Source organism: Pygocentrus nattereri, chromosome 2, assembly GCF_015220715.1.
Source record: "Pygocentrus nattereri isolate fPygNat1 chromosome 2, fPygNat1.pri, whole genome shotgun sequence".
NCBI lineage: Eukaryota > Metazoa > Chordata > Actinopteri > Characiformes > Serrasalmidae > Pygocentrus > Pygocentrus nattereri.
This window is the reverse complement of record NC_051212.1, coordinates 6,196,361-6,222,967: the sequence shown is the minus strand read 5'-3', so window position 1 is coordinate 6,222,967 and position 26,607 is coordinate 6,196,361. Positions and strand designations below refer to the sequence as shown.

At 41.9% G+C, this 26,607-nt stretch overlaps 1 protein-coding gene across 1 annotated transcript in view; it reads right to left on the bottom strand.

The window, feature by feature from the left end:
• Positions 1-26,607, bottom strand: part of abhd3 (abhydrolase domain containing 3, phospholipase) — a 54,156-nt gene that overhangs the window by 16,647 nt on the left and 10,902 nt on the right. Inside the window, exons 3-5 of the mRNA XM_017718668.2 lie at positions 20,481-20,663; positions 14,481-14,526; positions 1,532-1,644 (exon numbers count right to left, since the gene is read on the bottom strand). Of these exons, the coding sequence (XP_017574157.1) occupies positions 1,532-1,644; positions 14,481-14,526; positions 20,481-20,663 (342 nt within the window). The remainder of the gene's footprint in view (positions 1-1,531; positions 1,645-14,480; positions 14,527-20,480; positions 20,664-26,607) is intronic.

Sequence of the window (26,607 nt, the reverse complement as noted above, 5' to 3'; positions counted from 1 at the left end):
ACTACCATTATACTAATATAATAAATACTAATTGTTTAGTGTTTACTATAAATTATTCAGTATCTACAATTATTCATTATCTGCTACAAATTGTTCAGTATCTACTATGAATTACTCAGTATCTACTATGAATTATTTAGTATCTACAATTATTCAGTATCTACTATGAATTGTTCAGTATCTATTATAAATTATTTAATAACTACAATAAATTATTCAGATACAAAAAGATAGACAAAACCTCACCAAGACTCAATCTAATTATGACTCTGTAGTAAAAATTCACTGCATTACAAAATCTCACTTTTGCAGCAGTTTGATTTGATTAATTTAAAGTGACTTGATTCAGCCATCATTTTAAATTCATTACACATATGACTGGAGGAACTATTTATTTTAGGAATATGGATAATAAAAACAATACACATATATAAATATATATAAATATAATATATATTTTAAACCCGTCTACTAATAAACCAACCAACACGCAACCATAACACCACACCTCACACATTAACAAGAACAGCACACTCCACTAAGTAACATTTAACAAGGCTATTTGTTAGAACTTTTTTTTTTTAAAGCCAAAAAATATTTCTCTTGGAAATACTTCACTATTTACATCTTACTTAGAAACAAATTTCAACTATTTAAGCATAAATGTTTAGATAAAAAAATGCCTTTAAAAACATTCTGGATATTTGGAGACGTCTCTGGTAGAAATGTGAGTTGTGCTTCGGCCCCCTTCTCAGAACAGATGAATCTTATGATTAACAGAGAATTCAGAGAGAACTCGGACTAAACTTGGTCTCTGAGGATGTGAGTGAATCTCCTACTGTCATCACCAGTATGATGTTGATTTTGAGATCATTTGAGGCCTAAACATCGAGGTGGACCTCACACACACATATTTTAGCCTGTTTTTAATCTCCTCACTCAGTAATGAAACGTTTTAACTGCTTTTAATTTAATTGCTGCTTCAAGACTATAAAGAAAAAGTGGCTTAAATATTAGCCTATGGCTAAAGCATTAGATTAGCACATTATAAAGGACATTTTGTTTCAAATCATGTACTTTAAATCATGTTTAATGCTCTAATAAATGGAAAATTGGGAAATAAATGTGCAACAATGAGGCACATTTTCAGCCTCTCCTTGTGTCTGTATGGTGTAGAAACCAAACCCATTTGATGGGACTCAGGGGACTCAGGCTGTTGTCTCGACAAGTGAAGTTTATTCATTGCGTGTGCAGATCTCGGACATCAAGTTACCCCATAAGATACTGGGCTATCACAGTTATATAGCTGGACTGATGCCAAGATTAGACCCAGCTCATACAGGACAAGTAACAGGTGTGACAAACATGACCATATAGCGGTAAACACAAAAAAAGGCAGCCTAAGATACAACTCTAGCACATGCACGCAGATACAGAATGTATAAAACAGATAAAGAACAATTCACAACAAATTCCTTCAATGGAATAATGCACTGAATTGACACACCAGGCTATGGACAAGGCTACTTACCCTCCCATAGAAACACCAGCAGCCATGATCGGGGCAGCAGGATGAGTCTTCTGCACATGTTCAATCACCATCTCCAAATCCTCCGTGTTAGCTGCACAGTACGTCCGTGGAGTCTGCAGACCAAAACATCCGAAACTCACAAATGATGCGCGAAATCAAAAACCTTCATTCACTTCATTTCCAGCCAGAACAGCCATCGCGTACAAGTTGCTCTTTTGTTCAGGACATATTTCTCAGGAAAGTAGATACAAGATAAACCACTTGCATATTGAAGGAGAAAGTGAAAGTGAAGAAAAACGGGAGTTTCTAAAACTGGATTAAAAAAATGTTTAAAATGAGGATCCTAACAACCACCTGGAAGACCTGGTAGACACCAAAAGATATCTGGTAGACACAGAGTAAATCTTTCATCTTTGAGTGAGAGGAGAAATCAAGCTGCTTCAGATCTGAGAACATCCACAGGTGTTTCTGTACATCTATCTAGTGCGCTCACATGCATCTGATAACTGCAAAAAAATCAGTGTCAGTAACTGGTTTAGTATGTTTTCATGCACTTGAGTAATCAAATAATGGGGAAACTTCAGGTCTACAGGAGTCAGACAGTAATCAGATTTCTGCTTTATAATCAGCCGATAAACTCGCAGAAGACGACGACGTGATATAAATGTAATGTAAAAGTTGTCATGGAAGAACATTTAAAATTCTTCAAGCATGTAGTCGTTTTCAGCATCGCTCCGGAAGTCTCGCTGTTTCCGGGACAGCGCTCTGTTTTCACACCTGCGCAGACCGAGAGAAACGAAAGAAATCAGAGTAAGAGTTTACATGCACTGAAAAAACCACTACTGAGCTCAAATCCAGCCTCTTATCAGATTACTTAATTACCTTAAATACCTTAAATCGATGTAAGAAATCTTGAATCTCGAGCGCTTGAATAATCAGATAACTGCAGAAATCTGATTATGATCGGATTATTAAGTTCATGTAAACAAACTCGCAGTGACGATTATTCACGTTCTGGTGTGGTCTTTGATTTCTTACATCGGACTAAGGTCTAGAAATTGGATTAAGAAATCTGATAAAGAGGCTGGATTTTAGCTCATTAATGGGCTTTTTCAGCTCATATAAACTCTTACTCTGATTTCTTTCGTTTGTCTTGGTCTGCGCATGCGTGGACACAGAGCGGGTCTATGGGCCTGAAAGGATGCTGTTGTCAAGGAAGCTTCACTGAGAAAAGGAAAAAACGATGAGCCCAGGCCTCAACATCACTGAACGTTTGGGTTTACTTGGATGTTGATGAGCAGGAAATGCAACTAACGCAACACAGACTGACCACAATTGAGGGAAAAGGAAAATGTACGTCTACAATTAGTTTCTATGCTAAGCTAATCCTTTACATAGCATTGTTAGCATCCTAAACGGCCAAGACCTACGGCTCCGGATTTCCACTCCTTCCTATTATAACTTGAAAATACTTCACAATATTTTCCGTGTAGTTACTGAACAAAAGTAATGAACCGTGAACGGTTTGCACTCAACCTTCAGTTTAAGGCCTAAACGTCAAAATTTGGCCAAAAACAAGGAACTAAAACCACTTCTGCTAATGCTAATTTCTGTTAGCACCCCAAAGGCATTCTAGTAGTATGTTAGCACTAAGCTAACAAACTATGCTCTGACATTCGAAGCCCATAAAAGACATTCCATATGTTTTACTTGAAGCCTGGAACAGACATTAAGTTGCAGTCTAAAGTTTAGGCACCCCTGGTCAAATGTACATGTTGGTACAGAACTCACTTCTGCTCATTTTCATACACAATCTCTTTATTTACCAAATTGAATATATTGGAGAATGTTGAACACAAAGTGAGGCGTGTGCAAAAGTTATGGCACCCTTTAGATTTCTTTTTTTTTTTAATCAAGATGTTAAACAAATGAAGTAAAAGAGCAAATAAATATAGTGTGCGCCACACTTGGCAGAAAGAATGCCACGTTTGAGTGTGTTAACTTGAGTTCACTTAAAAAAATCAACATGTACATCTGACAAGGGGTGTTTAGACTCTTACATGCCACTGTGTATTTCACCTTGTTTACGACTGAGTCCTACCACAGGGCTGCCACCACCACTGTTTTCCATCCCTAACTACCTGAAACCTGACGTATCTAGAACTTCCAGATGTTTTTTCTCCCTAAATTGCTCCTAGTGTAAATCAAAACGTAATTGGTTGATTCCTCTATCAGTCCTTTATGTTCAAAGTTAATCTAATGTAAGGCCTTCAGTTCAGCTCCTGAGATCCTAACCAATGGGAGAGCTCGCTTGGCTGTATCTGCATGGATACCACAGAGAAATCGGTCCTGATTGGAAAATGTTTTGTTGGACTTTTGCTTTCAAACCAAAATTTTAATGAAATAAGAGTGTAGAGTTTAAATAAAGCAAGCATGATGACTATTTTTTAAAAATCTGTTTTAAATGACAGACATGCATTTTTCTATTTCACAGAAAACATTAGGCCTTCTCTGAAGGTCCATAAGTACCTAAGGGCTCCCCACTGCTGAGTAATGTCTGGGATTTTAAGGGCTTAAAAGCTGCTTTGATTAAAAGTGAACCTTTCACTCCTGGGCTCAGCTTTCTCAGTTGTGCATGTTCTCTCAGGGGCACATTTTTTCAAGTATAAAGTTCAGAGATTAAGAAAGTAGGTCGTTCATGCCTGATAGGTTGCTGGACATCACACGCTTTGGTCAGAATCTTGGGGAACTTGAGAGGCTCATTAGAAGTTCATTAGCACAGAGAGAGGGAGAGAGAGAGAGAAAGGCAGGTCAGCACTCACTCAATTTAACACATCCAATATTACAATCTATACAAAGGCTCCTGCAGCACTCGGCTCAGGGCTCTCGATAATTCAGACAGCTCTTACAGAAATGCAACAGACTCACTGCTGCTGTTCCGGTTAATCAGGGTCGCAAGGTCACGCCCACATCAGAGCTGCTCCTGACCAAAGCAGCATTCAGAATGTCCAGAGCCTGAACATTGTGTCCAGAGCAGGAATGGGAGCGTAGCCCACTGCCTATTAAACACAATGACACACATTCACTCAGAGACCACAGAACAAGAACAGCTAACGCATGCTGAACACTCCAAACAGCGCCACAAAGAACCACAGCAGGAGAGTCTTAATTCTAGTTTGTCTAAAAAAAAATATTAACTGTAGTTCAAGTCTTTAAAAAAGTCTTAATTGTAGTTCAAGTCTTTAAAAAAAGTCTTAATTGTAGTTCAAGTTTTTAAAGAATAGTCTTAATTGTTGTTCAAGTCTTTAAAAAAAGTCTTAATTGTTGTTCAAGTCTTTAAGAAAAGTCTTAATTGTAGTTCAAGTTTTTAAAGAATAGTCTTAATTGTTGTTCAAGTTTTTAAAGAATAGTCTTAATTGTTGTTCAAGTCTTTAAAAAAAGTCTTAATTGTTGTTCAAGTCTTTAAGAAAAGTCTTAATTGTAGTTCAAGTCTTTAAAGAATAGTCTTAATTGTTGTTCAAGTCTTTAAGAAAAGTCTTAATTGTAGTTCAAGTCTTTAAAAAAAGTCTTAATTGTTGTTCAAGTCTTTAAAAAAAGTCTTAATTGTTGTTCAAGTTTTTAAAGAATAGTCTTAATTGTTGTTCAAGTCTTTAAAAAAAGTCTTAATTGTTGTTCAAGTCTTTAAGAAAAGTCTTAATTGTAGTTCAAGTCTTTAAAGAATAGTCTTAATTGTTGTTCAAGTCTTTAAGAAAAGTCTTAATTGTAGTTCAAGTCTTTAAAAAAAGTCTTAATTGTTGTTCAAGTTTTTAAAGAATAGTCTTAATTGTTGTTCAAGTCTTTAAGAAAAGTCTTAATTGTTGTTCAAGTCTTTAAGAAAAGTCTTAATTGTAGTTCAAGTCTTTAAAGAATAGTCTTAATTGTTCAAGTTTTTAAAGAATAGTCTTAATTGTTGTTCAAGTCTTTAAAAAAAGTCTTAATTGTTGTTCAAGTCTTTAAGAAAAGTCTTAATTGTTGTTCAAGTCTTTAAAAAAAGTCTTAATTGTTGTTCAAGTTTTTAAAGAATAGTCTTAATTGTTGTTCAAGTCTTTAAGAAAAGTCTTAATTGTTGTTCAAGTCTTTAAGAAAAGTCTTAATTGTAGTTCAAGTTTTTAAAGAATAGTCTTAATTGTTGTTCAAGTCTTTAAAAAAAGTCTTAATTGTTGTTCAAGTCTTTAAAAAAAGTCTTAATTGTTGTTCAAGTCTTTAAGAAAAGTCTTAATTGTAGTTCAAGTTTTTAAAGAATAGTCTTAATTGTAGTTCAAGTCTTTAAAAAAAAGGTCTTAATTTTAGTTCTAGTTTTTTTTAAAAAATGTCTTAATTCTAATTTGGAAATCATGGCACAAAATCTAAAATTTTATTTTTAATTTTTAAATGAATTTTATTTATCTTTATATATTATTTTCATTTTAGCCATATTTTACTTGAATTTGTTGTATTAATTTATTAATACATAATTTTCTCATACACTTATTTCCTGTTTCTTTTTTTTTAACCATAATTGACTTTTAATTTATTGTAATTATTTCTATTTTTTGTTTTATGCATGTTTTCCAGTATTTTATTTTACCATCATTTACTTTAATTTATAATTGTATTTTATCAAAATAAAGCAGTATTATTTTATAATATATAATTACATTGTTCATTTTGGAGAGGTTTTTTTTTCTTTCTTTCTTTAAGAATTTACATCACTGGACATTCTCAAACAGAAATGCAACAGTGGGCTTTGTGAATATCGTAGAAAAATACGTTTCTAAAAATCAGAATAATAAATGTACACTTTTCAGTTTTAGGTTAATCACTCATTTTTTAAATAATGCTAGCACACATAATGAACAGTCGCTTACTACTGCAGAAATGTGGTCATGCCTACTGACCCCAGCAGGTTTTATTGACTGTTTAGCCAGATTAGCATGTTTGGAAAGTATTTAAAGCATTCCTTTAATGACAGTTTGGCCTAAAATATATAAAAACTGAACATATCTACAGATGTGAGCAATCATAGCAGGTCTTCCTCTACAAACCTAATCCTCTAGGCACAAAGCAGGGATTAAATATTACACATATACTGCTGCATAACTCTGAATTTCATCATGGCACATAAAAGCTGCAGGGCTTAGCAAGAACTAACGAGGGTAAAATGCAACACCAATATTTTATGGTATCTTATCAGCTCCAAGTACAACATGCTTTTAGTCCTGGTCTCATGCTCCAACAGCAAAATCATCTCTGCATTTTGACAGCATTAAGATATTTCACCCAATTCAACCTGAAGACTTTTTGTTTTTGATCATTATTATTTGAATCTGTATTAAGTGGCTAAAATACAGAACGGCATATAAACAACTCACAGAGAGCCAGCCAGGCTAAAGTACAGACAGAGTAAAATATATATTTTACTTTTTTAATCCTACAAACGGGGAAATTCCACCTCTCCATTTAACCCCATCCGTGAAGTGAAACACCACATATACACACACACTAGGGGGCAGTGAGGACACTTGCCCAGAGCAGTGAACAGCCCTATCCATTGCACCTGGGGAGCAACTGGGGGTTAGGTGTCTTGCTCAATGACCTCAGTCATGGACTGTCGGCACTGGGGATTGAACCGGTGACCTTCCAGTTACAGGGCCAGTTCCCTGACCTCCAGCCCACGACTGCCCCTGAAGTTGTTCTACACTGTGGACAACAATAAATTTGCCAGTGACACTAAGTGTGTTTATTTTCATCAATATCTAGTTCAAAAACAATAAAATTGTACTGAATAAACTGTTTTACAATGATTTTCCCAGACCTCTCAGCAGCTTCTGCCACGCATCCCTCCAGCTTCGATTCACACATGGATTTCATTTCCCATTTGAGTAAAATCATAGTTTAGAAATGCTTAAGAATTTTAATGTAAAAGAATTAACCAATCAGCTCTCAGTAGCAGTAACGCTACCCAATCAGCTCTCAGTAGCAGTAACGCTACCCAATCAGCTCTCAGTAGCAGTAACGCTAACCAGTCAGCTCTCAGTAGCAGTAACGCTAACCAATCAGCTCTCAGTAGCAGTAACGCTAACCAATCAGCTCTCAGTAGCAGTAACGCTAACCAATCAGCTCTCAGTAGCAGTAACGCTACCCAATCAGCTCTCAGTAGCAGTAACGCTACCCAATCAGCTCTCAGTAGCAGTAACGCTAACCAGTCAGCTCTCAGTAGCAGTAACGCTAACCAATCAGCACTCAGTAGCAGTAACGTTAACCAATCAGCTCTCAGTAGCAGTAACGCTAACCAGTCAGCTCTCAGTAGCAGTAACGCTAACCAATCAGCTCTCAGTAGCAGTAACGCTAACCAATCAGCTCTCAGTAGCAGTAACGCTAACCAATCAGCTCTCAGTAGCAGTAACGCTACCCAATCAGCTCTCAGTAGCAGTAACGCTACCCAATCAGCTCTCAGTAGCAGTAACGCTAACCAATCAGCTCTCAGTAGCAGTAACGCTAACCAATCAGCTCTCAGTAGCAGTAACGCTAACCAGTCAGCTCTCAGTAGCAGTAACGCTAACCAATCAGCACTCAGTAGCAGTAACGCTAACCAATCAGCTCTCAGTAGCAGTAACGCTAACCAGTCAGCTCTCAGTAGCAGTAACGCTAACCAGTCAGCTCTCAGTAGCAGTAACGTTAACCAATCAGCTCTCAGTAGCAGTAACACTAACCAATCAGCTGTCAGTAGCAGTAACGCTAAGCAATCAGCTGTCAGTAGCAGTAATGTTAGCATCCTGCTGCCTGAAGCCGTTTGCTGTAGGTAAAGGAAACGTACAGGTGAGTCGTCTTTGCTTGCTCAGTGAAATACATTCTTCTTTCTCTAATTAAAGGAAAGTTATGGGCTCAAGTAGCTCCATTCACCCCATTCAGTGAGGACTCTCGCAGGCGCCCTCTGCTGTTTCGCTGCCATGTTTTTGATATAATAGAGGAAATAGGAAGTGGCCAGGCTCCTCATAAACCGGCTCTGGTTTTGCACCATGTAAACGTTTAATTCCAACACTATCCAGGCCATACAGTCCATAAACTGAAACTAAGCTGCAATAACAGCCTTTCAATATAGTGTGTTTGTGATGTCACAAAAAACAACTCCTTTACATCCATATACCTACTCAGCCTACAGCAGTTTATCCCTGCCTACTCACACTGGCCATGAGTGTTTCAGCCCTGATGCCTTTTTCAACAAAGCACAGCCAGTCAGAACTAAGCTCATTTACATATCCGTCTCAAACCTACAGTAACAATAATAGCCTGTTAAATTATTAGGAACTAGGAAAAGTAGCATGTTAAAATTTGAACTGAAAAAAAAGTCACAATCTGCTGGGAAAAATATGATCTTTAATTCTGTGTAATTATTTATATAATGATTTATTATTTATTATTAATGATTATTATATGGTTGCTAGGGTGTTACAAGCCCTTTGCTATGGTATTGCTAGACCATTGCTAGGTTATCCCAGGTGGTTGCTAAGGCATTGCGAGACCTTTGCTATGCCATCCCAAGTGGTTGCTAAGGTGTTCCAAGGCCTTTGCCATGTTGTCCCAGCTGGCGAATAAGGTGCCGCCAGCCCTTTGCTATGGTATTCCAGGTGGTTGTTAAGGTGCTGGTAGGCCGTTGCTATTGTATCCCAGGTGGTTGTTAAGGTGCTGGTAGACCGTTGCTATTGTATCCCAGGTGGTTGTTAAGGTGCTGGTAGACCGTTGCTATTGTATCCCAGGTGGTTGTTAAGGTGCTGGTAGGCCGTTGCTATTGTATCCCAGGTGTTTGACTAGTGTGCACTGTGTGTGTGTGTGTGTGTATATATCTGAGTCTTTATGTAGTGTGTGTGTGTGTGTGTGTAAAGGTCAGTGTGAGAGGTCTCCATTGTGCCTCCACTCATAGCACTTATGAAGTATACAAATAAAATTTTACAAACATTCCACCATTCATTTCTACGGGTGAAAAAAATATGTTTTGGACGATTGCTGTATGAAAACTGTACATCCGATTTCTTTTGGGTATAGGTTCCATCATCCTGCAAGTGGTTCTAGCTCATCTTTTTCCAAGCCAACATAAGTAATCACGGTTATAATGACAGATCCAGCTGTCATGTGGAAAATGAACTAGAACTATTTATATTGGCTGAGATTTCCAATCAACATGACAACAGCAACAAAAATAAGAGCTACGGCCAGTGGTCAGTATGGAAAATTACTAGACATTACTAAATTAAAATAAGTGCTTCCTTTCCAAAAAGTTCTAGCTACAATATCTCAACTGTCACCTCCGGATTGTGATCCAGTGTATGTATTTAGTATGTTTTTCACAGGTGCAGTACAGTAACGTTAGCATTACTGAGGGAACTGCAGCGAATCAGCTGGACCTGAAGTGACCCCACTGCACCAGCATTTGGCTCTCAGCTCACTCACTCAGCTAATCCTGCAGCTCCATCCTCTACAACTCTCACACTGTGCAGAAAAAGACCCGATCATTAAATATTATGTTAATATTATGTTAAACTACATGTTTAATTTACCCCCAAAAGGTTGAATGCTGACTCTGATCAGGTGTTTGTTGTAATGATGCATTGAGACCAGACATTCCTCTCATCATAGAAACTATAGTAGCGAAGAGCTGGAGAGAAAGTGAGTCCTCTGAATTTTTATTTATTAATACTGCTGTTTTGTGATGCATTCAAATTCTGGTACATTATTATTTACAAGCACATATTAATTACAGACGCATAATGAAATAAAAGGGGAATGTTTGTGAACAAACTCTAAGTGGGCTTGACAAACCCTGCTCTTAAAACCCAGGTGGTTACTATGGTGTTGCTATATTATCAACAGAGGTGTTACTTGGCCATTTCTATGTTGTACCAGGTGGTTGCTTAGGTGTTACTTGGCCATTTCTATGTTATCCCAGGTGGTTGCTTAGGAGTTACTTGGCCATTTCTAGGTTATCCCAGGTGCTTGCTTAGGTGTTACTAGGCCATTTCTATGCTATCCCAGGTGGTTGCTTAGGTGTTACTAGGCCATTTCTATGCTATCCCAGGTGGTTGCTTAGGTGTTACTTGGCCATTTCTATGTTATCCCAGGTGGTTGCTTAGGAGTTACTTGGCCATTTCTAGGTTATCCCAGGTGCTTGCTTAGGTGTTACTAGGCCATTTCTATGCTATCCCAGGTGCTTGCTTAGGTGTTACTAGGCCATTTCTATGCTATCCCAGGTGGTTGCTTAGGTGTTACTGGGCCATTACTATGCTATCCCAGGTGGTTGCTTAGGTGTTGTTAGCAGTGGTGGATACTAATGAAGTAAATGTAATTATTTTTTTTGGGTATCTGTACTTTTCCATTTTGGGTGACTTTACTTTTTTCTGAATTTCTACAAACACCATTTCATTTTATAGTAAATGAGTTTGGGCTGGTTTATGTTTATGAACAGACGCCTACAGATCAACATAGTAAAGGAGCTCATCTGTGATCCTGAGTTTAAAGCCAGTTTTTATTCAACTTAAACTTGGAACTAAGTTGTAAATAAATCTGAAACTGAAACTTTGCTTGTGTGTAAAAAGTGATTTCAGAGCCACTCGGTTCTCCCTGATGGAACCTGTTTACCTTCAGTGTTTTGTGCTTCTGATCATTTTAATAGACGTCAGCGTCACTAATTAATGACGTTCTATTAAAAGACTGGTTTACCAAGAGAGACGCTGGAGGACTTTCACCTGAAATGAGTTCATGAAGCCAGTCTGGTTATAAAAATGATAACAGGACATCAGAGCCAGAATTCCTCTTTTAGTACTTTTACTTTATACTTAAGTACATTTGAAGGTAAATACTTTAGTACTTTTACTCAAGTGGAAGTCTAAAGGGAGGAACTTCTACTGTTACTGAAGTATATGATTTATGTACTTTGTCTACCACTGGTTGTTAGGCTATTTCTATGTTACCCCAGGTGGTTGCTAAGGTGTTACTAGGCCTTTGTTATGGTATCGCAGGTGGGTGCTAAGGTGTTACTACACCACTACCTTATCCCAGGTGATTGCTAAGGTGTAGCTAGGCCATTGTTACGGTATTCCAGGTGGTTGCTAAGATGTTAGTAGGCCACTGTCATCCCAGGTGGTTGCTATGGTATTAGTAGCCTGCTATGATGGTTGCTTATGTGTGCTAGTATATACGTGTGTCTATGTGCTGTCTATTAGGGACAGTGTGAGAGATTCTTTTTGATACAATTTGTCACGGATAAGAATTTTCTCAACATTAATCCATTCAATTCTTAATAAGGTAAAAACGCATTTGAACGGATGCTGTATGAGAACCATAAGTTCAGTCGGTCTCTAAAGCACAAGTGCACCATTTCTGCATAGGCTCTACCATCCTACAAAAGCGGGTTCAAGCTCAAAAACTGCAAGCGTAAAATAATAAAAAGAACATTTACATTCAACTCCCATTCCCATAAGGACAGGTTCACGCCTGCACTTCAGACTTTTATTCTTTTGTTTAAAAGTCCCAAACATCTTAAACATGCTAATAATGTAAAATATACCACTGCAGTGATGGTATTTGCAATAATACAATACAATCTTCCATGTATCATATCAGCAAAAGGAAATACACCTTCGGTTAACTCGACTAGGTAAGAATCTAACATTACATTCTTAAAAAAGATGGTTCTTCAAGGGCTCTTCGCATGATTAAAGGGTTCTTTGCATCATGAAAGGGTTCTTCAGAACCTTTTTTGAAAAGGATTATTTGTAGCACCAAAAAGCTTTCGTCTACTGTTATGATGTCAAGCTTGTAGTAATAGAACTCTTTTAGGTGCTATGCAGAACCCTTGTCAAAAAGGGGCTGTATGGAACCATCTACACCACATTCTCCATCAAGCTGAAGAACAATTGTACCTAAGTAGGGCTTTCTATAGCAAGACTAATTTTATTTATTACATTCAGGTGGTCTGGTGCCTGTGCCTGCCTGTGCCTGTCTGTGCCGGCCTGTGCCGGCCTGTGCCGGCCTGTGTCTGCCTGTGTCTGCCTGTGCCTGCCTGTGCCTGCCTGTGCCTGCCTGTGTCTGCCTGTGTCTGCCTGTGCCTGCCTGTGCCTGCCTGTGCCTGCCTGTGCCTGCCTGTGCCTGCCTGTGCCTGCCTGTGCCGGCCTGTGCCTTCCTGTGAGAGTGAGTGAGTGTGAATCTCTCTCTCTGTTTGCTGTGTATGAGGTCATTTATGTAGGACGGCGGGAGACTGTGTGTACCTGTAATTTAATCTCTAACTACAACACAAACACTGTCTGAGTCCCTCTCTCCCTCTCTGTCCTCTCTCTCGCTCTCTGTCCTCTCTCTCGCTCTCTGTCCTCTCTCTCGCTCTTGCTCTCTGTCCTCTCTCTCGCTCTCTCTGTCCTCTCTCTCTCTCTCGCTCTCTCTGTCCTCTCTCTCGCTCTCTGTCCTCTCTCTCGCTCTCTGTCTCCCTCTGCCTCTCGCTCTCTGTCCTCTCTCTCTCTCTCGCTCTCTGTCCTCTCTCTCTCTCTCGCTCTCTGTCCTCTCTCTCTCTCTCGCTCTCTGTCCTCTCTCTCTCTCTCTCTCTCTCCCTCTGCCTCTCGCTCTCTGTCCTCTCTCTCTCCCTCTGCCTCTCGCTCTCTGTCCTCTCTCTCTCTCTCGCTCTCTGTCCTCTCTCTCTCTCGCTCTCTGTCCTCTCTCTCTCTCGCTCTCTGTCCTCTCTCTCTCTCGCTCGCTCTCTGTCCTCTCTCTCTCTCTCTCTCCCTCTGCCTCTCGCTCTCTGTCCTCTCTCTCTCTCGCTCTCTGTCCTCTCTCTCTCTCGCTCTCTGTCCTCTCTCTCTCTCGCTCTCTGTCCTCTCTCTCTCTCTCTCTCCCTCTGCCTCTCGCTCTCTGTCCTCTCTCTCTCTCGCTCTATGTCCACTCTCACTCTCTCTCGCTCTCTGTCCTCTCTCTCGCTCTCTCTCCCTCTGCCTCTCGCTGTCTGTCCTCTCTCTCTCTCTCTCTCTCTCTCGCTCTCTGTCCTCTCTCTCTTTCTCTCTCTCTGTCCTCTCTCTTTCTCTCTCTCTGTCCTCTCTCTTTCTCTCTCTCTCTGTCCTCTCTCTCTTTTTCTCTCTCTCTGTCCTCTCTCTCTTTTTCTCTCTCTCTGTACTCTCTCTCTGTACTCTCTCTCTTTCTCTCTCTCTCTGTCCTCTCTCTCTTTTTCTCTCTCTCTGTTCTCTCTGTCCTCTTTCTTTCTCTCTCTGTGCTGTCGGTTCTCTCTGTCTCTCACTCTCTCTATCCTTTTTCTTTCTCTCTCTTCCTCTCTCTCTCTGTCGTCTTTCTCTTTCTGCCCTCACTTTCTTTCTCTCTCTGTCCTCTCTCTCGCTCGCTCTCTGTCCTCTCTCTCTCTCGCTCTCTGTCCTCTCTCTCTCTCTCTCTGTCCTCTCTTTCTTTCTGTCTCTCAGTGCTGTCTGTTCTCTCTCTCTCTTTCTCTCTCTGTTCTCTCTCTCTCTCTTTCTCTCTCTGTCCTCTCTCTCTTTTTCTCTCTCTGTCCTCTCTCTCTTTCTCTCTCTGTCCTCTCTCTCTTTTTCTCTCTCTGTCCTCTCTCTCTTTTTCTCTCTCTGTCCTCTCTCTCTTTCTCTCTCTGTCCTCTCTCTCTTTCTCTCTCTGTCCTCTCTCTCTTCTTTGTCTCTCTGTCCTCTCTCTCTTTCTCTCTCTTCTTTGTCTCCATCTGTCTCTCTCTCTGTTCTCTCTGTCCTCTCTTTCTTTCTCTCTCTCAGTGCTGTCGGTTCTCTCTCTCTCTCTCTCTCTGCCCTCACTTTCTTTCTCTCTGTCCTCTCTCTCTTAAGGTGGGCTGGTCTGCATCATGTAACTCCCAGTCTGTAAACAACCTGCCTGTTTTTAATGTGACCCTATAGTGAAGAACAGAAACAGGAAGTTTCATTCTTACCAGCAGCTTCTCACCAGACACGCCTCTGTTGTTGAACACCACACATCTAAAAAACACAAAGCCATCAGTGAACCTCGAGACTATATCCTGTCACAAGAAACACACACATTAGGCTCAGTTGTGCAAAGTGATGTTCTTTTAATTAACATTTTAATGCACAGTTCCTGCTCTTTCAGTTATTTGTGCATATTTACTACTCAATTAAGTCAAGTGACCCTTATCAGTCCCACAATGGGGACCCTCGGGTCACAGGGCTGGTTCCCTGCCCTCCAGCCCACGACTGCCCTGACTTTAAATTAAACACGTACAGTGGGGTCCAAATATCTGAGAAACGACTGAAAATGCTTCCATTCCCTTCTAATCGAATGCATAATTGTCCGAGTCAAACATTATGACTATACCAATCCGAGTGAAAAGCAGAATCTTTGAAGTTTTAACATTAATTTCAGAATTTCTTGATGTTTGTGCCCCTTGTTTTCGTTTGTTTTTGTGAATTTTATTTTTAATACTAAACAGAAAACAAGATGTACAATAACAAATAAATAAATAAAAATAAATGCTCTCCCCTGAAATCCCTCTCTCCCACCCCACTGTTCCTACATATTTGATGAACATGTAAAAGTTATAAAAGAAAAAAACACTTGGACACCCAAGTCTCAGAACTTCTAACTCATTCGGCCTTAACTGGCTCATTAGGACTAGTTAGGCAGGTCAAGAACTGTAATTAGGACTAATGAGGTGACGAGAGAGTGTAATAACTTCTCAAGTCAAGGCAGATCGAAGATTAAAACGCCCTCAAACAGAGCTGCTTCACTGCTGGCTGGAAAAGGCAAACCAAACCCTGCAGGACTGCAAAGAACCTGCAGGAAGGTTTAGCTAGACCATTGCTAAGGTATCCCAGGTGGTCATTAAGGTGCAGGTAGACCTTTGCTATATTATCTCAAGTGCTCATTAAGGTGTTTCTAGGTCACTATATTATCCTGGGTGGTTGCTAAGGTGTTGCTAGGCCTTTTCTATGGTATCCCAAGTGGTTGCTAAAGTGTTACTAAGCCTTTGTTATGGTATCCCAGGTGGCCGCTAAGGTGTTACTAGGCCCTTGCTATGGTATCTCAGGTGGCTACTAAGGTGTTAGGCAATTTCTATGTTGTCCCAGGTGGTTGTTAAGGTGTTAACAGACCTTTGCTATAGTATTCCCGGTGGTTGCTAAGGTGTTGCTAGACCAATTCTATGGTATCCCAGGTGGTTGCTGATGTGTTACTAGGTCATTTCTATGGTATCCCAGGTGGTTGCAAAGATATTGCAACACCACTGTTATCCCAGGTGGCTGCTAATATGTATGCTAGTATATATGTAATGCCTATGAAGGACAACATGAGAGATTTCCTTTTTGAAAAATGTGTTTTTGGACAATTGCTGTACGAAAACTGTACATCCAGTATCCTTTGGGTACAGGTTCTAGGATCGGGCAAGGTTGGTTCAAGGGTGGTTCTTGCTCAGTTTTTTTTTTTTTTTCTTCCAAGCCAACATAATTAATCACGATTATAACAGAAGTATATGAAAAATGAACTAGAACCACTCTAGAGAAAAAAACCCCACTGATTATGCAGTAATGCATGAATGAAAACATATTTAAATATTACGCCGTGTGTATATAAGGTTGCAACTTCCAATCAGCATAACATACAACAGAAAAAAGAGCTATAACCAGTATGACAGCAGAAGACCTTCAGCAAGGTTCAGCTGACGCAGGAGTCATGGGGCACAAACATGATCTGCATTGAAGAGTCATCAAGATTTTACCTGCGACTTCATCACACACGTCAACGTCTTAGGTATGTAGAACAGCACCGAGATAAGCCACAGGTGTTTTGGAAACAAGTGTTGTGAACCAATAAGGTAAAAACAGGACTCTCCAGTCACAAACACCACAGGTATGTAAGGAGAAACAAAAGGAGCAGCATTTGATGAAAAGAAGTGTCCACTGTCAATTGAGGGCAATGATCCAAAACACATGTCAAAGTCCTCCAGGAGCTGCTTCAAAAAAACTCAAGCTGAAGCTTTTGGAAAGCTCCTCACAGTCCCCTGACCTGAAGATCTGTGGGTAGATCTTAAACCTGCTGTATACACAAGACAGCCCAGGAATATCATGGAAGTAGAAGCGTTCTGCAAGGAAGGGTGGGTGAAAATTCCTGAAACAAGTACCAAAGACTCATTGCTGGCTATAAAACACATCTGCAAGCTGTGAAATCTGCCAATGGAGGCGATACTAAGTAAAGACTTTGTAGGGTTTCCAAAACTGTGGACATGCCACAATATAAATTTTAAGGTTAACTGTGCATATCGGCAACCAGGCAAGCCGTTTAACTCCTTTGAATCGCAGGTTTATTATATATTATTATTCAGTAACTACATGGACAACAATGCAAACTGATTTGAGTTATTCTAAAGTTCAACAAGTGATTTATTACATTACATCTCATTTTCTCATTTACCCCCTTTTACCCTGTTCTTCAGTGGTCAGGACCCCCATGGACCCTCACAGAGCAGGTACTGTTTGGATGGTGGATCATTCTCAGCACTGAAGTAACGCTGATGTGGTGGTGGTGTGTTAGTGTGTGTTGTGCTGGTCTGAGTGGATCAGACACAGCAGTGCTGCTGGAGTTTTTAAACCCCTCAGTGTCACTGCTGGACTGAGAATAGTCCACCAACCAGGAATATCCAGCCAACAGTGTCCTGTGACCACTGATTAAGGACTAGAGGATGACCAACACAAACTGTGCAGCAGCAGATGAGCTGTCGTCTCTGACTTTACATCTACAAGGTGGACCGACAAGGTAGAAGTGTCTTATAGAGTGGACAGTGAGTGGACGCAGTGTTTAAAACCTCCAGCAGCACTGCTGTCTGATCCACTCGCACCAGCACAGCACAGCACACACTAACACACCACCACCCCGTCAGTGTTACTGCAGTGCTGAGAATGATCCACCACCCAAATAGTACCTGCTCTGTGAGGGTCCATGGGGGTCCTGACCACTGAAGAACAGGGTAACAGAGTATCAGAGAAACAGATGGACTACAGTCTGTAATTGTAGAACTACAAAGTGCAGCTATACAGTAAGTGGAGCTGATAAGATGGACAGTGAGTGTGGTGGTCATGATGTTACGCCTGATCTGTGTATATTATCAGTGACTTTACAAAAATCAATGTTTTTAAGATTTTTAAAGTGATTTAATGTGCCTAACGCACCTAAATATACAAGTTGTTTGTTATATTTTGTATTATTTTCTCAATTTATTGCAGCATCACTTGCAAAAATATTAGGGATGATCACAATTACATGTAAAAACAGCCCAAATCATATTAGAATTGACGAAGAAGTTTAACCAATAAGCTCAGAGCAGTTTTGCTTTCTCTCAGAGCACCTGCTCCAGAATGAAAGTGTCCAGTGGCGGTCAGTGATTGGCTAGACTGAGTGATTTTTTTTTTTTTTTTTTTTTTGCTGCAGTATTAAGTCAGAGTGATTTGGACTACTGAGCTAAGCTTTAATTCATTAAACACAGCAGGTGGGCTCCAGCTACAAGATGCTGAGTGGGCTTTAAACCCCCATTACCCATAGTTCTCTCTGCCTGTGTGTTAATCACCGTGTCTGACAAGCAGGGTCGCTCAGCTCAGCTCAGTGCAGCTTTAATGCTGGGCTCAGCTGTTCAGTGCTACCTCTCCCTCCCTCTCTCACCACTCCCTCTTCCTCTGTTCTCTTTCTAGTCAGTGTGGCTTCCTCTTTTGATGTGGCTCTCACACCTGCTGCTGCTCTTGCTCAGATACTGAAGTGCAACCACAGCTACAGGTGTTATTCTGGCACAGGTGCAGCAGACTGCCTGCTTTCAAACACATCTGGACCTCCCCGCCAATAAATATTTACATACAGCACTACAGGTAGTGAGGATGGAGATGGGTTTGGGCATGGGACTGAGGATGGAGATGGGTATGGGGGTATAGGGTTGGGAATTAGGATGGTGTTGGTTGAAGAGTTTAGGATTGAGATGGGTTTGAAGATGAGGATTAATTTTGTTGGTGTTACATTGGGTTTGGGTTGTGTTTGGTGATGGGGCTGGGTTTAGGATTGGGATGGGGTGTGACTGGAGTTGGGTTTGAGGATGGGGTTTAGTTTGGCTGGTGTTGGGTTTGGGTTGTGTTTGGTGATGGGCTTAGGATTGGGATGTGACTGGAGTTGGGTGTGAGGAGGATTAATTTGGTTGGTGTTACATTGGGTTTGGGTTGTGTTTGGTGACGGGGCTGGGTTTAGGATTGGGTTTGGGTTGTGTTTGGTGATGGTGATGGGCTTAGGATTGGGATGGGAATGTGACTGGAGTTGGGTTTGAGGAGGATTAATTTGGTTGGTGTTAAGTTGGGTTGTGGAAATAGGAATGGCGATGTGGATGGGCAAGAATTTGGGTTCTGTTGGCTTTTGCGGGTATAGTTGGATTTTGGGTTAGGCTTAGGGTTCAGGTTGGGATTTAGGTTGGGTTTAGGGTTGAGGCTGACTTTGGGGCAGAAAATGGGCTTTGATTTAGCGTTAAAGTGGGTGATAAGTTTTTGGGTCAGGATGAGTTATGCATGGTGTGAGACTGTGTTTAAGGGTGAGTTTGGTTTGGAGGTGGAGATGGAGTTTAGCTTGGTGTAAGTGTTAGTTAGAATTGGACCTATGGTGGGGAACATTTTCTGGTTTTGGGCTTGTGGGTTTTGGACTTGGGCTCATGGGTTAGGGATTGGAGTGGGGATTCGGGCTCATGGTTTACGGGTTGGAGTGGGGATTCGGGCTCATGGGTTAGGGATTGGAGTGGGGATTCGGGCTCATGGGTTAGGGATTGGAGTGGGGATTCGGGCTCATGGTTTACGGGTTGGAGTGGGGATTCGGGCTCATGGGTTGGGGTTTGGAGTGGGTATTCAGGCTCATGGTTTACGGGTTGGAGTGGGGATTCGGGCTCATGGGTTAAGGATTGGAGTGGGGATTCGGGCTCATGGTTTACAGGTTGGAGTGGACATTCGGGCTCATGGTTTACGGGTTGGAGTGGACATTCGGGCTCATGGTTTACGGGTTGGAGTGGGGATTCGGGCTCATGGTTTACGGGTTGGAGTGGGGATTCGGGCTCATGGTTTACGGGTTGGAGTGGGGATTCGGGCTCATGGGTTAAGGATTGGAGTGGGGATTCGGGCTCATGGTTTACGGGTTGGAGTGGGGATTCGGGCTCATGGGTTAAGGATTGGAGTGGGGATTCGGGCTCATGGTTTACGGGTTGGAGTGGGGATTCGGGCTCATGGGTTAAGGATTGGAGTGGGGATTCGGGCTCATGGGTTAAGGATTGGAGTGGGGATTCGGGCTCATGGTTTACGGGTTGGAGTGGGGATTCGGGCTCATGGGTTAAGGATTGGAGTGGGGATTCGGGCTCATGGTTTACGGGTTGGAGTGGGGATTCGGGCTCATGGTTTACGGGTTGGAGTGGGGATTCGGGCTCATGGGTTAAGGATTGGAGTGGGGATTCGGGCTCATGGTTTACGGGTTGGAGTGGGGATTCGGGCTCATGGGTTGGGGATTGGAGTGGGGATTGGAGTGGGGATTCGGGCTTATGGTTTATGGGTTGGAGTGGGGATTCGGGCTTATGGTTTACGGGTTGGAGTGGGGATTCGGGCTTATGGTTTATGGGTTGGAGTGGGGATTCGGGCTCATGGGTTGGGGATTGGAGTGGGGATTTGGGCTTATGGTTTACGGGTTGGAGTGGGGATTCAGGTTTCTAACACTGCTGCTTTCCATGCAGCAGAGTGGGGTTTGATTGCTCAGGCAACTACCCCATGCTTCACCAACCGGAAGCTTGTTCACCATGTTCACATGCCTACCTCCTTATGTAACATGACTAAATTGTAAGGCTGCCAAATCTGAAGACTTGGATATTTGCATTTGAGCTGAGTTACGGGGGAAATGTTTGGCTTTGGTTATGACTTGCCTGTATCCCAGCTCGCGGCTCTGCTGGACCATGTGCAGGATGTAGGACTCTCGGCTGGTTCCGGTCAGGCCAGGCAGCAGCAGGACGGTGGGGCGGCTTGATGGGTCTGGGTGGGAGGTGCTGGAATCATTATCAAACCAGTCCAGAGAAATCTGGCCTCCATCTGGTGCCCTGATCAGCTCACTGCAGGACACATACACAAACAGCCACACAAACATGAATGAACCATGAACACTTACAAGAGCAAACAATTTTAGGTGTAGCTTTACACCCGAATCTGCAAAGTGCAGTCAGAAGCATGTTCACCTACATAAATAAATAATGTGTTACTCTACTAGATATTTACCCACATGCTGTTCACAGGGAGGATATAACTCCAGTCTAAGGTCCACTATCCTGGTAACTGGTCTCTTACGTAACCTCTTTAAAGCGGACTGATTAATGATGAAATTACACTTAAAATATGTAAAAATAAATAAAATCTTAATTAAGCTTCAGACTACAACAGGTTCTCTGGAGAAACTCAACATGAAAATCACGTTGACCTCTAAACTGTTCACTAACATTCATCTTCTCACACCAGTGAAGGCGCAAAGTACAACATTAAGCACATTCTGTTCAAATAAGTCTTGAAATTGCTTTCAAACACGAGGGTGTAAGATTTCCTGATCTCTAAATGAAGCAAAACCTGGAAATCTAAAGTGCAGTTTAAGCTAATTCTACCCAGTCATGATGATCCCTGCAGGAAAAGGCTTGGTGACCACAGACCAAACTCCCATATACACACATCCACATAATGAGCCTGCTAATGTCCTTCGCATGTAAAGCATATCTGCATCGATCCAAATCCATAAGAATCCCAATGACGGGTAGTAATCTAGATAAATCTAGAAGCAAACCTGTGTTCTCTTCTAACTTTTGCTAGCAGTCAGTTTGTTGTTTATAGTATATGGGCTCCAGTGATTTTACTTCAAATGTCCATATAAATACCTACAGCAGAAAAGCAAATGCATTATGTATACAGTATGTGTTCATGTGTGGTCAGTTAACGGACAACATGAGAGAAAATAAGTGAACTGGACTGTGAGTGAAAAACGAGTGATCCTCTGCATAACCACTAGGGGGCCACCCAGAGAATGGTGAGCAAGGCCCAATCTCGTTTCTAATTTTCATCCCTACCCCTTGTTTCTGAGTGTCGCCTTGCACTGAGTTAGTGAGTTATAAGGGGCAGTGGTTGAGATCTTCCCTCTGAAATGAGACCCTCTAATAAAAGAGCATCACTTCATTAACAGCTACTGGCGCTGCTCTGCAGGCGCCCCTGCCCGTCTGCAGGGACAGCAGAGGGGGGGAAAGTTCAGCTCCTCACTGCTGGGCTTTAGTCACATTTAGGGATCATACGCCTTCAAAGAGGGGGGCAGTTATTTATTATCACCCCCCCCCCCAATTCTTCAGTGATATGAAGATGCTTCCGGTGGGGGTTTACCAGGCACGGCGGACTGGGACGAGTCGTCATAGGACCTGCTGGAGGGTTTATATCTCCAAGTTGGCCTGGGAGCAGCTTGGGGTCCTCCAGAATCAGGGGGACAGGGTTGCTCGGGATTTTCTGTTCTCCCAACTGCTACTGCGACCTCATCTGGACTAACTGGTTAAATATTTTAGGTCTTGAATTTCCTCACCGTGGGACAAATAAAGGATTATCTTACTGTATCTTAAAGATGAGCGAGTGAATGAGCGATTGAGCGAGTGAACGAATAAGCAAGTGAACAAATGAGTGAGCGAACGAGCAGGTGAACGAATGAGCGAGTGAACGAGTGAGCGAACGAGTGAATGAATGAACGAACATAAAAACGAGTGAACAAACGAGCACGAACAAACGAACGAGTGAACGAACAAACGAACGAGTGAACGAACGAATGTAAAAAACTAGTGAACGAACAAACGCACAAGTGAACGAACGAGTGAACGAACAAACGAATGAGTGAACGAACAAACAAACAAGTGAACGAACAAGTGAATGAACGAGTGAAGGAACAAACAAGTGAACAAACAAACGAATGAACCAGTGAATGAACGACTGAGTGAGTGAATGAGTGAATGAACGAGTGAGTGAGTGAGTGAATGAACATTTTTCTGAGCATATCATGGAAATCGTCAGTACTGCAAGAACACCGAACAACTCGAGCATAACTAGTCCTCCTGAATTGGCTTCAGACGCCGCGCGTGACACGCTGAATGAAAATAATTCGTATTAATAGCTTTGTTGGTATTTGTGGTGGTTTTTTTCGTCTCTTCCAGTTTATCAGATGATGTAAATCTCATGTATCGTTAAAATCTCTTGAAATATCAGGTTATATTTTTGCCATTTTGTCCAGCACTAACTCCTCATTTCCAGGCTTTGAACGCATCATCAGTTGATGGCAGAAGTTCAGCGTGGGCCTGACGGGGTGACGCCGCAGCGGATCGGGAGCGTTTGAGTGCTGGATTACAGTCGACGCTCTCGGCACTGACTCAGCTCCTCTCCCAGCGAGAGATCTCGCTAAACCAGAGTGTAATTTCAGAGCCTGTATTAAATATGCACTCCAGGATCAGCCTCCGCTCTGCTCCGAGCGCTCGCAGCATCGCGCTCACGGAGGAGGAGAAGAGCTCTCACCCAGAAGTTCTCCATCAGCAGTTCAGCTCTGTTTTATCAGCAAAGCAATATTTCCAGCAGCTGCTGTCCTGAAGTAGCTTTAACCCTTTAAAGCAGCAGCAAAAAGGGGCTATTTCTGCCGTTTGATCTACTCGTCTCATTTAATAACGCTGCTTTCTTAATGCTGAGGTCAAATTTGTACAAATAACGTGACCTAAAAAAGCTAAAAGTGGGTAAATTTTCATCCTGTTTGCCATAAACCACCACATGAAAGCAAAGGAAACTACATCACACTTCAGTGGGACCTCTGAGGTTCTTCTTGATCAGCTACACCTCCTTTCAGACCCACAGCGCTGAGTGGTCTTCTCACAGTGGAAGGATGGACAGAAACCCCTGTGGATGTTTTCAGATCTGAAGCAGCTTGATCTTCTCCTCTCTCTCAGAGATCAAAGCTTTCAGTGCTGTTTATCTGCTGGGGGAGGTTTTAGGGTCGACCAGGTCTTCCAGGTGGTTGTTAGGAGCCACATTTTCCTTGGAGCTTTTCATCAGTTTCTGGAAACTCCTGTTTTTTCACGTTGACCTTCTCCTTCTTGATGTATGCACTCTTAAACAATGGTTCTTTAAGGGTTCTTTAGTAAAGAAAATGGCAATATAAAGATCCGATAAAGTTCCTTTATTATTCCCACAACAGGGAAATTCTCAGTGGTACAGCAGCAAAGGGACCACAACGAAGAAATGAGAAGTAACAAGCAAGTAATGAACCTTGTTAAGTGCTTAACAAGGTTTTCACAGTTTACTTGTTACTATATAGACAATATAAATAATACTAAACATAATTAAGATGAATATAAACTCTATCCTTCACAAAAATAGCAAAGTGGTGCTACATAGAACCAGTTTCAAAAATATCTCCTATACAGAACCACCTGGAGCACATTTTCCATCTGAAGAACCCTTACATGATGCAAGGAACTGTTTAGGCACGCAAAGGGTTCTTTAAGCATTTTCTTTACTAAAGAGCCCTTCACATGATTTAAGGGTTCTTCACATCATGAAAAGGCTCTTCAGATTGTGTCAGAAGGTGCTATAGATGGTTCTTCCAGTGTTATGAGCTTAACAATAGCAGAACCCGTTTTGATGCTACACAGAACTCTAAGGTTCTATATAGCACCCAAAAGGGTTCTTCTATTGTTACCACCTTGACACCTTAACAATACAAGAACCCTTTTTGATGCTACATAGAACTCTTTTCAAAAAGCTTCCCTATAGAACCATCTACAGCATATTCTCCATCTGAGGAACACTTTCATGATGCAGAGGGTTCTTTGAGCATTTTCTTTACTAAAGAACCTTTGAAGAACCATCTTTTTTTTTAAAGTGCTGTTATCATGCATCTCCTCAGAAACGTCTCCTGAACTTCTGCTCTGACTGGAAGTTAAATAAATGAGCCGTGGTCTTTCTGCACAGCACTGTATGCATACATGCATGTGTTAATTTGCATATATGAATAGTTTATGCATATGCATGTGAGAGGTTGGATAAGCTGAGCGTGCCAGAGCGAGTCGAACGCGGCTCTGGGTTTAGCGCTGGCTGTAGGATCTGTTTCAGAGCAGATGTCGTGATTTCACACCCGAGTCTGGGCCGCCGCCAGCCTCGCGCTCTCAGACAGGCTCTGGCGGATGACATCACGTGTTTCTCCGATGCGACCGAGGAGAGAATGCGCAGCTGCCGCAGCCGGTCAAACAAACGCCCTTGAGTGCCAGAGCACCACCTTCAGTCACTCGGAGCAGCACAACAGCCCACAGAGCCGGCACTGCTGAGCAGACCCGGCCCCTCCCTCATCAGACGGGCCTCTCTGCTCTTCTCATCAATCCACACTGCAGAGAGAACCTCGACACAATCAGACATTCCTCCCCATTTCATCAGCCCCCCTGATTCCCTCGTTCTGTTCACACCTTCCTCTCCTCTGCGGTCACTGCAGACGGGGAGGGTCGCGTACAGTTCAAGTTTTCAAGTTTATTTGTGTAGCGCTTTTTACAACAACGTCACAAAGCAGCTTCACAGAAGTCTGAAAACACACAGTTACAACATAGATCCCCCAGTGAGCGAGCCAGAGGCGACGGTGGCAAGGAAGAACTCCCTCAGTCTGGAGGAAGAAACCTTGGGGATCCAAGACTCACCAGACCCGTCCTCCTCTGGTCAAACAGTGTTTACAGTTTAATGGGCTAAATATCAAATAGAAGCTAAGAGGATCTCTGTTTGGAGACTTGATGGTAAAGCTTTAGAAGCTGCACTGGTAGAGGCGGCCTCTGACTGAGGTGGTCTCTGACTGTCCCATCCTGTCTCAGTGCTGGTACATCTGGATGGCACAGTGATGTAATTGAGGGTGTTGCCGTTGGCACTACAGAGCGGCGCTTGTAGCTGTTAATGAAGTGATGCTCTTTTTACTTGAGGGTCCCATTTCAGACGGAAGATTTCAACCACTAACCTGTAACCCAGTTCCACGGGGCAGCACTCGAAAACAAGGGCTAGGGGTAATGATAAGAAATGTAAGTGGGCCTAAATTGAACTCTGCTCATTTAGTTGAATTCACAGCTCCCTGAAACGATGCAGATGCTGCGGAAAGTGCAGACTGTAAACTTTCAGTTCATACCACGTTTGTGTTTGTAAGTAGAGGACAATTTTTTATTATATTAAATTGATGTGTGTCCTTTCCTGACATTTTAAAGAAAAAAAACATGTGTAAGTAATTATCACAGTTGTTGATTCAAAACCTCGCATCTCCAAAATGGTCATTTTACAGGAGAAGGAAAAAACCTACTGCACTTTTAATGTAAGTCAATGGAACCAGAATTTTTTCCAAGTACCTTTGGGCCGTTTCTTTTAGTCCACTCATCATGAAATTTACACACAATGTATGGGACCAACGGTTTTTTCAAATTAAATAAAAAGCTGAAAAACACTAAAACTGAAGATATGAGGTTTTGTCCCGACAGCAGTGCTGTAGCACAGTATCTTCTCCCCCTCGGCCTCCAGCGAACTCTAAAGACGTAATGTATCTGATTACTCCAGACGGTGCCAAGCGTGAGATACATTACAGCATAAACCCACTTACACTCGTTTAATTATTGAATGTTGGCCCTGAAGCTAATCCGAAAGACTGGAGTGAAGCGTGTGCTGTTAAACCCCCACCTCCCACAGAGAAACCTGCAGAGAAGACCCATCTGCCTCGGCCCTCACAACAAGTCCTGAGGATTAACTCCAGAGTGAATGAACATGGAGCACAAATCCTGTAGCTCAGGTGACTTATGACACCCTGAATCCCCCTTTATACCGTAAACGTGCTCAGCAGAACACCTAAAGGTGTTTCTCAGCTGAAGCCAACACACAATGCAGCTCAATTGCTCTCCCACATGAAGACAGAGCCACTATTACAGCCCTGAAACCAGCACCAGGATGCAAACTAGAATTATTTCCATCTTTTTTTTTTGTATATTA